Raw genomic sequence first — 14,141 nt, forward strand, 5'->3', positions numbered from 1 at the left:
CTCAGAAGGCCCTCCTTCGTGCTGCCGGCTGGAGCACGTCCGCGTGGAGCAGGACATCACGTCACCAGCTGTGCGGCCAGGACACGCAGGCTGGGTGCACGATGACGTCAAAACGAGGCCACTCCTCTGCCTCCTACACAAACGGACGATGACGTCCTCTTCTTTTGGTCCCATTATGACTTGCAGACCAGACATGGCTGGCGGTGGGCCTGGTGAGACCCTCCATGAGGGCCCAGGGCTGCCCTGCTCCCAGCGACAGCGCGCTCCACGACCCCCGTGTGTGCGCTTCCTCCGGACCTGGAAGCAACCTTGTGCCAGCGACGGCTTCTTTTTGGTGGAAACGCTGTGCAGGGAGGTGTCCCCTGTACAGGACCCGCCACGGTGTCTCCACCGCGTCGGTGAGCAGAGCGCGAAGCCACACGCTTGAAGATAAGACAGCTCGTGCGAACACGGCAGTGCTTCTGAAACCGCCCTCCAGCACCTGTCTGTGCTGATGCTTCTGGAATCTCGTCTCCTCTGTGGGCCTCCACTCTGCCCCCAACCCCAAGATTCTGAAAGGCAGCCAGTCGTGCCTTTTTCTGACAAACAAAAGTCAGCTTCGCTCCTTTAGAAAATCAAGGGTAAACTCCACTTCTTTTAAGTGCTGAATATAAACGAGTAATACTAATAAAAGCAAAATATTTTTCAACTGCAAAAAAGAATCATCAGGCTTCTAATTAATTTGTGCTTAAAAAGCAAATTAAAATTAATAATGAACTCACGATGCATATTTTGGTCAACGATGTTGCTATATATTCTGTGATTTAGAAGTTAAAATGTTAAAGTTTACCTCCTTAATCCTTGACTCTGTTAATACTTAGTTACAGAATAAATAATAAATTAAACATTTTTAAAGTATTTATTCTTTTCCCTAGCAAGACCAAAGCTGAAAAATATGCTTAATGAAAGAACGTTAAAAAGATCTTTCAGTAACACCTTATCTGCTTTAATATCTTCTTGTTCCGACAGCCAGTGATTTGGAGGACAAAAATTTCTCCTTGTGTCTCTGGACTTCAGCATTTTCACTAGGTTGGTGATAACCTGCAGAGGAAGAAGAGGACCACGTCACACCAACGAGCTCGGTAATGGCCACCAGCCGGAAGTCCAAGGACATGGTGTGCCTCTTCACCAAAATGCCCGACAGCATGTGGGCCCCAGCTCTCAAGACCTGGCCCAGACCACTGGTGGCCCACGGGAAAGGGTCTCACTCTGTGACCATGTGAACAAGTCTTAAGCACAAAGCAGCCAGCTATCTGCCCACAAAGAGAGAAGTCAGCACAGATATGGGCAGAGGCTGGTCTTTAAAAGCTGCCAGGGAGGCAGGAACGAGGTTCCAAAGCACCAGTTAGAAGTGCACCTGCTCACGTGAGCCGCAGTGAAGGACACGTCCAAACACAGCAACCTCACGGCCCTTCTTCCCAAGGTAAACACCACTTCTCATGTTTCTGAAAAACACTGCATCAAGGTGCTGGGGGGAGTATCCTAGACACGTCTTTTACACCTCCAGTAAGAAAAGCGAGGTCACCATTTCCCTCGGTGACGCTGCACTGACCCGGTCCGACTTCTGTCGTGAAGCCCCGTGGCTCCAGCCCACCCAACCGCCTGCTCACCACAGCGCAACCGTCCCCATCCTCTCCCCACGAGCACGGGTCCCTCTCCGGCTGTGATGTGAGCCCCCTACTGACACGACAGACCCCAACCAACTGCTGGAGACCTGGGAGGCACGCACTGACCGCCTTGGGACCAACACAGGACAGTCAAGTTTATAACTGTGATTAAAAAGCTCCAGCGGCACTGTCTACTTAAAAAGACTCGTAGTTCTATATTAAATAGAAGTGTATTTTGTAATAAACAAAGATAAACTAACATGAAATCATAAATCTAAAGCTTTAAACCTGTACAACCAGGAGTCAATCTGACAATCATTACATAATAAATTAAGATTATGATGGCGTCTTCAAGAAAGTGAGCCAGGCTTTGTACACCCTGCCTCGAACTAAGTACAATGTAATTCAGGTAAGGAGTTAGGATAAAACATAATCTGGATGGGAATAAGAAAATTAGGGTAATGCGACAGTTTCCAAACACAGCCCCTGGACAGGCGAGCCTGCACAATCTCCACTGTGACCGAGACATCCCTTTCAAACCCCAGGTTAGGAGTGGTATAAGCAGGGACGCAAGTGCTCCCGTAGGACACGCAAGCCCGGCATCCAAATGCGAAAACTGTGCCCGCCAACAGTGGCTGAAAAGGGGTCTGTGGCTGATGGCTCAGGCCACCACCACGTGGACGTCGCTGGGACGACTTGCCCATGGGCAGAAAGTGGTCCTCGAGCGGTGTGGCCACCAACTGCCATAGTAAAACCTCTCAGATGTGGGACGCAACTTGGAACTGACAGATGTCTCTCGCCACCTAGTCACGGCATTTCAAATGCCTGTCCTAACACCACGGTGACCGTGCCGGGGCTGCACAGGCTCAATGACGCACTCGCAGGGCCTGATGACAGCAGGAACGGCCGAGTCCTGATTCTGCGTAGGTGGCTGCTGGTCCCCACAGCATGGTCCCTGGAAGTCCCCCAGCCTGGCTCTCCAGGAGACGAAGCCTTAGTGAGCTACACTGCGAGTGCCATGCTGGCCTGGGACAAGCTCAGGACGGTCCCTACAGGGCACACCACGAAGAAGCGACACACGCCGCTTTCTGTGTGACAGAATGTCCCGCCTCCTCTTTTTGTAATCAGTGATACTGGCATTTTAGAGATTCTCGTGTTACAGACGCCATGCTGAACCTCACCCGCACTGCTCCACGACTGCTCACTGAGTTCAGGCTTCTGCTGACGGCACCTGTTCATTACCCGCGTCCATTATCCACCTACCAGGCCCGTGAAGTTATCGTCCCTGCTGGACAGTGGTGGAAGCCTGGGGGTACGGAGGAAGAGCAAGGTGCTCCGGGGCACGCCAGGGGCAGGGCCAGGGCTGCCCACGCCTGGAACACAGAATGCCATCCCCCTCCTGGCGTGCGACTCCACGCAACCTGTGCTCACGTAGGTCACAAGCACCGTTAAGCTATGAGGCAGCGAGTGCCATAACTCACGTTCTTTTAAGTTACAGTGAAATTAAACATTAAAACGTTTCAACACAGGGCATCTCTTTTTTTTTTTGCATTCCAAATATGAAAAAATAAGTAATCACATACTACTTATGTCCTGTATTATTGATCCTCTCAAAAAAGAAAAAAAAAAGAGGTGGGGGGAGAATGGAGAGAGAAGACGGAACGGTGATCCAGGCCGAGAAGGTGTGTGGAGGAAGGGTTGCTGAGACCGCAGTCACTGTGGACGAGCGCATCTTAGCAAACCAAAGGTGACAGTAACGGAACTCAAGCGGGAGCCCCGCACAGGACTACCTGTTCTAACTCCATGTTAGGACACCTAGTTAAATCTGCACATAAACGTCAAATAATTTTTAGTATTAATGCGTCCCAAATATTGCTTTATTCAAAGTGTAAGTATGTCTCAAATATTGCTTTTTAAAAAGTGTATGTCCCAACTACTGCGTATGAAATATTTACACTTAAAAAAAAATCTGAAATTCAAATTTAACGAGATGACACGTTTTTATTTGCTAACTCTGGCAATACTAGCTCTGGACCCAGTCCAAAATACTTTTCTAGAAACGTCGAATCTCATGCTTAAATCCAACTGGGAACATGACCTTCATTAGAACCAGTTTTCTTCTAAGTTTTGAAGAACACAGAAATTTTAGGATACCATGAAAATTTAACTGGGCCCGTTTTGTGATGTCGAAATGCCTTCAACACACTCCTCTGCTCTGCATCCGTTTGCAGCATTACGAACCCAACTGCTATACGAACGCTGAGCACCGAGAAAGCAGTTTACAGAGGAACCGTTGAGAGACGGCAGACGCTGACTTGACTGTGAAAGGAAAGGAAAACTGGAAAAACGATTTTAAACTAGATCGACAGACGGCTGGCCAAGTGCTCCGCAGCCCTCGGCCACCACGTGTTACAGACCCATGCTCCCCAGCGCACTTCCGTTTCACTTCACAGTCAAGAACACAGACGAACCCCCTAAAGAGACGGAAGAGGGCGTGGCGCGGCCCAGCGGCGCGAAGGGCCCGCTGGCCGGCCTGAGGCGCTCGGCCACCGCCAACAGGGACGAGGTGTGTTAGCGGCGAGTTCAGGTCCTGCCGTTGCTCTGACTCAACTTTTTAAAAAGTCTTTTTGAACCTGAAGACCACCAGGGGCCACCAGACGGGGGATCCCCCCGTGGCGCAGCGCGCTCTGTGCAGACGGCCGCACGGACGAGGGAGGCGCAGGACGCCCCTCCGCATCAGTGTGGTGGCTGTACAGGCGTGCTGTGCCACACAGGAGCTATCTCCTCACAGGGCTAAAGCGATTATAGCTGTAAATTACACGTCCAGAGGAGTTTATAAATTTGATAAATGCACAAACTGTTTTAGCAGTGTCAATGCAGGCCTCAGAAACTGACCTCGATTCTTACAGTGACAAAGAAAGATGACTCTATCCACTTAAATTCGCTGTTCTGTGGCCAGCCAGCAGAGCCTCTCACAGAAATTAGTTCGAGAGGACCAGCACAGGACTGAAAAATGAAAATGGCCGGTGGCCGAAAGAGTCAGGTCTCATCATTTGCAATTCTGTCAGAATCCACGGAAGGCAGGAAGTCACTGGCAAATGCTTTTACCCTCTCTGGTTGACTCTACCTTGAATTCTTCAACTCAGATTTGGCGCTGAGATAAATAAAAAATGCTACCCCTTTATTCTAGCCGTGGAATTTCCAGAAGGGACGCAGAGGCGCAGCCGAGGTCCAACGTGGCAACTCCACCTGCTGGCCACACGGCCCCACCTGTGAGGTGGAGGCCATTACGGTGTCCCCCTCACAGAGCGCCCGCAGCAAGGGAACGGACACATGTGATTCTCAGAGCAGCGTCTGGGACACAGTAACCCCAGAGGGTAATTCTTATTTCACATTAAAGATAATCTTTGCTCTGAAGAAAAACTAATAACGGCTGAACCCTTTTCTACTGAAAGACTATGCCTTGATTTCTCACCCTTATTTTTATGGCTCAGCTCATTAACAGGTTGTATAAAAATTTTCTTTCAAACAACAGGAATTCTGTTTAAAAAAAAAAAAAACTGTCTTCACACAATTCTGTTATAAACGCAGGTCTGACCTAAAACAATCGTATACCCCAAAAAAGTGAACTCTCACCCTAACTCTTAAGACCCTGCAATCCTGAATCAAGTGGTAACGAATACTCTGAGGCGTAAGAAAAAAATTCAGTACAAAATTTCTATTTAACGAGTAAGTAAAATAAAACAGGGTCAAGGGGAAAATATGTAGTGTTATTAAATTCACAGATTTCTAGGTTCTAAAGATAAGCCTGTCAGGTGAAAATAATTAAATTCTCAATAGGTACTATAAAATAATAAAATTATCTGATACTGTACATAATACCTAGTATCCTACATAATGGAAAGATTTACTAACAAAGATCTCAGAGTTTATTTTAATTAAATACTTTTTAAAAAACCACGTGCTACCATAACACACATATCCAGGAAAAGCTTACATAGGAATCATAGGTTTTAAATGGGTGAGATAGCTTATTTGTAACTTATTTTCACAAAAGGTGCAAAACTGTCCATCTTTAAGAAAAAACATACTAAGGGCTCAACGCGTGACCTTCAAAGCTTACTTAGGATTACAGAGATCAGTAATTAAAATTAATTGTGCGAACACGTATCACGTCGATCTGCACAAATTACAGATTCGGTGACGCATCCGCACTGCATTCAGCGCGATCACATCAGTGACTGTCGGCGCCGCTAACGCCCGCGCCCAGGAGGGAAACGCGCCGAGACCAGGCAGGCCGTGCCGGGCAGGCTGCGCGCACGCGCGGGGCGAACGGGCAGGCTGTAATTAGCCCGGCGGGTTAGGAGCGAGCGCTAATGGGCCTTTCCTAAAGTCTAGTCTGGCATCTTTCTCCGAGCGTGGCCAAGAAGGACGTTCCATTAGCAATATTAATACAAGCTTAGTTGATCATTTTCATTCAATTAACTTCTTTCAATTAAATAGATAGCTTGACAAAAGCAGTGATGAAAGACCTAAAGGGACAGCTGATGACTCGGACTGAACATTAGTGTGGAGAGGTCGCCAGCACTAAGCGGACTGTAAATCTAGCGCTCAATTTGGAAAATGCGTTTCTTCTGCTCTCACTCCCTTAATGAGCGATTTTAGCTGACGAGCTGTGTTTGCTGCAGAAATTTCACGGGAAGTCAGGCACCTTATTCTTTTTTTTTCCGCCCCAACAGTTCTATTCTCAGTGGCGGTGGTTTCCTGCCAACACTGCAGACACGGCGACCCCTAACTTCTCATCCCGCACGGTTAAAAATGAAGACATCTGAAATAATTTATATTCAACTTGCATTAAATTGATGAGCTTAGTCCGCCTTTGTTAATCAATTGCTTATAAGATTTTTAAGTCTGTAAGAGATCTTTTAATGAAAAATAAAAATATTTTAAAGATTTTATTTAGATGTTACCTTGTCACTGACAGTACTTAGGGCAATTATTAAAGATGCATGAAACAAGGCAAAAACAAGGTTTTAAAAGAAAGCAAACGTAAAATGAAAATGACTTTTCTAAATTTAAAAGTTTCGTAAATTAAAAATTACGCCTGAAGCAAACCTGTATTTCTATGCTTCTGAAATGAGTCAAATCGAAACACATTTACACATTCTTTGACCTCAGTAAACAAAAAACATGTAAACTCTATACCTTAAATAGCTGAATCCATCGTTTCTGCTCCATCTGTATACACTGCTGCATTTCAGAACTAGTAGTAACTCCAACGCTCTGGAATGCGGTGACATATTCTTCTCGGACTTCCGGCTTCGTTTCCGGGTAAGCCAGCTTGATGATCCCTAAGCATGCGTCGCGAAGGCATCGTGACAGCATCACTAGCTCCTCTAAAGTAAAAGGCATCATGGATGATTGTCTTTGACCTACAACTGGAAAACATGATCCAATTTTCTATCATAACTTTTTAAAAACTTCTCAATACACACCAAAAGTCTTAAAACCTTTCTAGCATCTATGAAAACAGGCCATGGGGCCAGTGACAAACTGATTCCTCAAAATTCTTACCTTCTACTTAACATAAAATATTCAAAGTAATGAAAACCCAGGACCTACAACCAAGATGACTCCACCCAGCAAAGCTGGCATTTAGAAGCAAAGGACAGATGAAGAGCTTCCCAGACAAGAAAAAGCTAAAGGAGCTCATCGGCACCAGGCCAGCACGACAGGAAATGCTAGAGGGACTTCTTTAAGAAGAAAAATACGTATCCAGAGTCTAAAGAATGGCAATAACTACATATCGATCAAATCAAAAGTACAAAGTACTTCAAATTAAAAAGAATTAAGTGCTCCAATGAAAAGGCAGGGTGGCTCAACGGATACAAAAACAAGACCCCTCCATAGGCTGCCTACAAGAGACTCACGCTTCCGATGAACAGACACGGAGACTACAGGTAAGGGGACAGGAACAGATAGTTCATGACGGACCTGGAGGGTCGTGTGCGAGTGGAGGGGGTCAGACCGGGGAGACGACGGCCATGTGACTGTCACATATGCGGAATCCAGAGAACCAAACGAACAAACAGAACAAACTTCTGGATACATGGAGGACATTCTGAAGGTGACAAATGGGAGGGGGGTTGGGGGAGTCAGTGAAACGGGGGTGAGGGATTAAGAAGCACAAACTGGGAGCTACGAGACAGTCACGGGGACAGAAAGCACGGCATGAGGAACGCAGCTGAGAATCTTGTAGTAACTACGCAGACGCACTGGGGTGATCGCTGTGTGAGTTACAGAGATGTCTAATCACTATGCTGTGTGCCTGACACCATTATAGTATTGTATGCCAAAAATAACTGGAAAATAAAAAAATATTATTCATTAAAAAAAAACCTCTTACCTTCTATGGGATCGCCGAAGAATTCGTTATCATGTATGGAAATCAGTGAATGACTAAACAAGGAGCTAAAAAGGTAAAAGAGTGGGATGATGCGAGCGGAATCTTCGAACGACATGGGGGACCCCCTTGATATCACCTGCAGCAGCGGCACCACAGACCTTGGATTGGGGAAAGGGAGAGAAAAACCAGGATTTCAAGATGAGTTTTAGTTTGGGAACAAATTAAGACATAACATCAGGCAAATATAATCATGGAAAATCACATTTACGTTAGCAATGAATCCACTTAAAGGGAAAGTAAAGTCACTCTAACAACATAGGTTAATAAATAACAAAAAACGGCACCGACCCAGCACTCCCCGCGAATGCCCTCGGTAACAGGGTGAGTTCAGCTGCTGAGGGCGCGCCGTGGCCCAGGGCTGGCCCTATGGAGCGAGGTTCAGGGAGCAAGGTCACTGCCAAGGACACGGCGTGGCCTCGGTGCTGAGAAGCATGCCCTCCGATGCAGACCGCCCTGGCCGCGTGAGACGCTCATCCAGCCACTATACCCAGGGACGTTCGAAGCAGCTGAACGTCATGCCCAAGTACGGACCTTCAGGAACCAGGTGCCCCGTTCTACGCTGGGCCTCGGTCTACCATCCAGGTGTGTCCCCCAGCCCGTCCCTGCACACCCCCCAGCCAGGGCCGCTCTGACGTGGGGCGGTCCTCTGCAGGCTCTGTGGGCTCACGCACCCGTCAGGAGCCGTGACCCCCTCCGTCTTCCCTCCCACTTGGAACCCGTTCCCCTCCCTCAGGTCGAATGCGGACACTCAGCTCGCAGAGGGTCGCGAGCTCTTCCCACACGGCATGCCCTGCGGCGCCCTGCAGCACGGCAGGTCAGTCCTGGGCTGGCAATGCTGTGGCAAGGTCCCCCCTCCCCTTCCTTCACGCACACACCCCGAACCTCTAGCTCCACAAGGCCACAAATACACAGGAGGTGAGACGTGACCTGCCACCCAGCACTGCCGAAAGTTCCACGAGCGCGAGCTCGGCAGAGGCGAGGCCCGGCGTGGCTCTGCTGAGTTTGGCTGAACCCCGGGGGCTTCAGGGTCTCCGTGGGGAGCTGTGCCGTCGGCCGGGACCCAGGTGGACTCTGTTCCCGCTGAGAGGCACGCTCCGGCCATCGTCCTGGCCGCCTGGGCGCGCCTCGCTCGCACGTGCAGGCAGCACTGAGCGCCATGGCCAATGAATTCCAGAATGAAGGGTTTGGCCAACATAGGAACGCAGTGAGGACAGGCACAAAGGGACAAAGTACAAATGTCCCACTCCCCTGCCAAAGCTGAGGTGACAGAAAAAAGCTTTGCATGTGGAGGCGCAGGGCCACTTAACTGGGCGGCGCTGGCTTCCTTACCTGCCCGGTGGCAAAGACAGGAGTCCCCTCCTACCTCCCGAGTCACTCCCCACCAAGCTGAGCACAGGGCCACCCACAGTGACACTTTCCGATGCACGGGGGAAACTGTTTAACGTCACACGCTTTGTAGACGTTAATGAAAGGAAGGGTGGGTCCTTGGGAAACCTTGCCCCTAAACGCGGATTACAAAAGTGACGGATGTGACTGATGAACCACTACTACCGTCCAGGTGCATCCACCTGGACTGGACGCAAGACGCCGCGTCAACCGGCTGCGACGTGAAGAAAGCATCTCTTGCAGCTACCAGAGTGACAGACCAGCTGTCGGCCGCTGTGCTAGCTCCCAGAGTGACGCGCCAGCTAGCTGTCTGCTGTTACTGCAGTCCGGAATGCCTGTGCTCGCAATCGTCCCCGTCGCCACCACCGCGGTTAGGCCCGCACCCGCCAGCACGCTGAAACTCCTCCCGTCCCCTAGAAGGGACGAGGGCAGCTCCTGGCCTGAGCTCACTCGTTCTCCTGCAGCCCCTGGGAGGCCCGCGAAGGCATTCATCACCCTCATTCTAGTGGCAAATGTGACTGGCACGGAGGGTCAGGCGTGCGCCTGCTCCCTCAGCTGGGACAGAAATGAAAGGTCAGTCCTGATCCTCTGCTGGCCGCTCTTTCTGCCATAGACATTGACTCAAATGTCCCTCTGAAAATAGGTCTGTCTCAAAGACTTACGTGCAAATCAAAAGTCCATAACTCACCGTAATGAAAGAGACACTGACTGATGACAGGAGAGCCGGCCGGGGCAGACGCACCGACGAGGCCCGGTGGCCCCTGGCCCCTGCTACTCCCCAGCCCAGGGGGTGCCCTCCGCCCCGGAGCCGTGCTGAGCACACGCCTGTCCCAAACACTGGAGAGCACTACCGGTGTAGACGCAGGGAGAAGCGGGCGCTACACTGCCACCACAGCCTGCTGAGTGACAGGCCCCGAGGGCCATGCCAGCCTCCGGGTCGGGGACAGACGCGCCGCTCGCTGCACGCTGGTGGCACGGGCAGAGGGCCCTCGCGTTAGGTTTGGTAAAGCACAGTCTCAGGGAAGAGAGAAGCCGGCTGGCTGGTCATGGGGTTCATCTCCGCCTGCAGCCCAGTCACCCGGGAGCCTGTCTGGCTGCAGGCCCTAGGCTCAGACCTGGGGGCCCGCCCCCATGCCCACTAAAGCTGAGAGGTCCTGGCTGTGTGTGTCTGGCCGTAAAACTATTTTCAGATTAAACTCAATGCCATTTTCAGAAAAATCAGGCATTTTATTCCAACGGTCAATACGATGAGATGTACATGGGGGTTGATGAATATACTCTAAGTTTCTTGAGGGACTTTATTTTAATAAATTAAATAAGTAAAAAAACACTTCAAATTCTCACATGAGCTTTTAAGAAATGAGTTTTTAAAAAATGTGCGTGACTTTGCCAATTTATTAAATAATACTAATAATTTAAAGTAATTAAGGTCACCTCGTTTTTCTTTCACACACCACGACTCCATTTCCTCGCCCAGAGACAAATGCCATAAACAAGGAAGCAATCATCAGGCAGAGCTCTGTCGCTAAGCTGAGACACTACAGGTCAATGCCAATTTCCTGTCCCGGTGAGGCCCAGTCTCCTGCCTCAAACAAACCTGTCACTCCTGAAAGCCAAGGCGGACATGGCCATAAGCAGCTAAAATGTACCAAAACCAAACCAAAACACACCTAATAGCCCTGCATCTCAATCCGAAAAGGAGGAGCTGTGAAGAACACTGCTCGGTTTCTCTCGTCTCTCTACTTCTGCGCCTTCCCCGCGCGTACACGGCGAATCACTCAGCCTTTCTGAGTTTTACCAGTTGCAATGGTACCACTAAAAACTCCCTTTGCTCACTTAAGATGCATTAAAATTAAAAGAAAAAAGCATGAAAGTAACTCAAAGTAATGCTATCAACAAAGAGACACCCCCTCTATCATAAGAGTAACTCTGTACGGAGGACCTGACACAGGGCTGACCGCGGCTGACGCGGGGCGCTAAAACGTGGTCGTCGCTCCCTTGACGCCCACGGAGAAGCTCGAGAGCCGCAAACCCCAGCAAAGGACTTGTCAGCAGCATCTACGGGGCACAGACCAAGCGGGACTGCAGACAACATGAGGGCACACTGGAACGCCGAACGCCCCGCCCGCACCACAAAAACTCCTCCCTTCAACTTTTTGTCTAGTCCGCCCAAAAGACAAAAAACGAAACAAAACAAAAAGCAGCACTCCTCCTCCCGAAGCTCTGCGCTGAACCTGAGCCGCGCCCTTGCGCCAAAGCGGGCGAGGCCGGCAGCGCACGGCGAGGGCCGCCGACACGTCCAGCGCGGGCAGCGCCACGTGCCGCGCGTGTGGAAGTTCAGTCTCCAGCGACAACCTGAGTCGACTCCGTCTTTCCGAGGCACAGTGCGGGGGCGGGGGGTGTCGCTGCGGTCCCCGACAGGGGGACTCGGCATGGTGACGGGCTAAGGCAGCTTACCGCGAATGTGAAATTCCCCACTTACTCCACGTTCCACTGAAACCTGCACGTTAAAGATTCTAGCCTTCGAGTTACAGAAAGAGTCAGATAAGAAAAATATCATTTCAACGTAAAGGATTTGAAACCTACTTCTACCTACAATGTCTGATATCTTTAATGCTTGTAGAGCAAAGAAATTTCAAGTCTCGTTTTCAAAAAATGTCTAAGATTTATAAGACAAATTAACCCTTAGATAAATCCACATCCTTAATATACATAATTATATATATAATTGGCATTAATTTTTTCTTATGAAATCGAGACCAGTAGAACTATCTTCTAATATGAAATAAGCTATATCTAAGTAGCATTGAAAAATACCTTCTTACAGCATTTTTTATTAGCTTGCCATTTTCCATGTTTTAAGCTCAATCTGTAAGTCCATGTGACACGTACGTACCCTGTGATCATCCGTGTGGTCATTGAAGATATGAGAAACCAGAGATGCCTCAGAAACCTGGCATTGAAGGCTAAGCTGTAGAGAAGCCTGAAAGGAACGGGAAACAAGAGTAAGCGAACACTCGTTCAACGCGGTTCTCCAAAAAGCGGTGCCCCGAGGATCAGGGACAATCTGAGAAACACCCGCGTCACCACCACAGAGAGCACACTTCCCACAACAGAGCTTCCCACGACAGGCTGCCTGGTGAATGAGGGTCACCGAGAACCAACCGTCTCTGGAATCCGTCGACCGCCCCAGAGTGCGGACGGCCGGGCTGGGGCTCCGAGGTCCGCCCCTCGGGAGACGGGCTGTTGGCCAGCGCAAGGTGAGTGTGCTCCCCGCTGGGACAAGCCGCCCTAAATGAACACACTGTGACATCACGGTGGCTGATATCATCACTACTGAAAGACCTCTGTAAAACGTCTAAGTGTTCAGTGACTGGTTTTATGCCATCGTTCTTGAAACACACACACAAAATTGTTTTTCAAAATGTTAACATCTAAAAATAATTTAAACCTAAAAATATGTTTTAAAGGTTAAAACTGCCTTCTGTATAATATCGATTTGACTTAGAAACTAAAGAACCTTGTGGACCACTTAAATTAGCCCTATGCAGGACACTGCATTTTTGTAACAGGATGTACTCGGTAGTCACAATTTTATAATCAGAAAGAAAATTCGCATGAAGCACGTTTAGAAGCGCAGCAGTCAAACCTCACACTTCACGGATGAGACTAAGGCACAGCGATCAAGGTTAGGGCGGTGGGAGCGGCACCGAGGGAAAACGCGTGCGCGGACTTCCCGTGGCGCAGAACAGGGAGGAGGCGCCACCGCGGGGCTCAGGGAGCAGGCGGGGGCGTCGGTCTCCGCGGTGGGATCGGCGCGCGTCAGGGAGGGCCGGGGGTGGGGCATGCGACGTGCCACGTGGGGACCATTAAAACCCACATGTCGTCCGGTCCGCCACACTTCGGCTGGGGTGCGGAGGCTACAGTGCAGTCTGGCTCCAGGACGGCAGAGCCAGCCGGCGGCAGAGCAAGCAGACACCGAGGCTGCTGAGCACAGAGGGCTCCCCCGCCCCTCGACGAGGGGACCACGGCCCGGGGCCCCTCAGATTTCCTGAGAAATGGCTGTAACCGTAACTGGATGTAGTGTGCACCCACAACTCTCTATGGAGTCATGGCGGGACTTACTGTAAACACTGTACGGAGTAGAGTATAAAATATTTTAATAGACTAAATCTTGTGAGAAGTGTATTAACTTAAATGCCCGTAGTGGAAGAGAAATAGAGAGGGTTTAGAGAAATAAGTCACTTTTCAATAAAAAAAATCTCAAACTTGCTCCACCGAGTGTTTTCAATCCAAAAGATGGGACCGTCCCTCGGGGTCAGCATCTTCCGAGTGCGGAGAGACCAATGTCATCGCAGGTGGAGCAGCCTCAGGTGTCCAAATGGCATTAAAAGCACAATCATAAAAACCAGTGAGAGTGTAAAGGACGTAACTTTTACCCAGAATCATGACATCTCGGGCTAAAAAGGATCTAGATCATTCAGCCCAGCCACTCTTCAAACGTCCGTGGGCCAAAAGCAGTCTGCTTTCCTTAGGAGACGAAGGGCTGGACATCAAGTCTAAGGTCTTTCCCAGCTCACACGTAGGACTCCACATAAAGCGTGCTGTCTGTCACAAGTACGCACGATGACAAAGAGGTAACA

General features: G+C 49.6%; 1 protein-coding gene across 3 annotated transcripts in view; it reads right to left on the bottom strand.

Annotated features, from left to right (window-relative positions):
• The window catches only part of UBE3C (ubiquitin protein ligase E3C), a 74,348-nt gene that overhangs the window by 29,718 nt on the left and 30,489 nt on the right, over positions 1 to 14,141 (bottom strand). For 2 of the 3 annotated variants that reach the window (XM_039837048.1, XM_039837030.1), the window contains exons 11-14: positions 12,395 to 12,481; positions 8,053 to 8,210; positions 6,852 to 7,084; positions 976 to 1,080 (exon numbers count right to left, since the gene is read on the bottom strand). In XM_039837048.1, coding sequence (XP_039692982.1) covers positions 976 to 1,080; positions 6,852 to 7,084; positions 8,053 to 8,210; positions 12,395 to 12,481 — 583 coding nt within the window. The remainder of the gene's footprint in view (positions 1 to 975; positions 1,081 to 6,851; positions 7,085 to 8,052; positions 8,211 to 12,394; positions 12,482 to 14,141) is intronic. The other variant, XM_039837040.1, reaches the window with a different exon arrangement.

This window comes from Pteropus medius, unplaced genomic scaffold (assembly GCF_902729225.1).
Source record: "Pteropus medius unplaced genomic scaffold, Ma_sr-lr_union100, whole genome shotgun sequence".
In the NCBI taxonomy this organism is placed as follows: Eukaryota; Metazoa; Chordata; class Mammalia; order Chiroptera; family Pteropodidae; genus Pteropus; species Pteropus medius.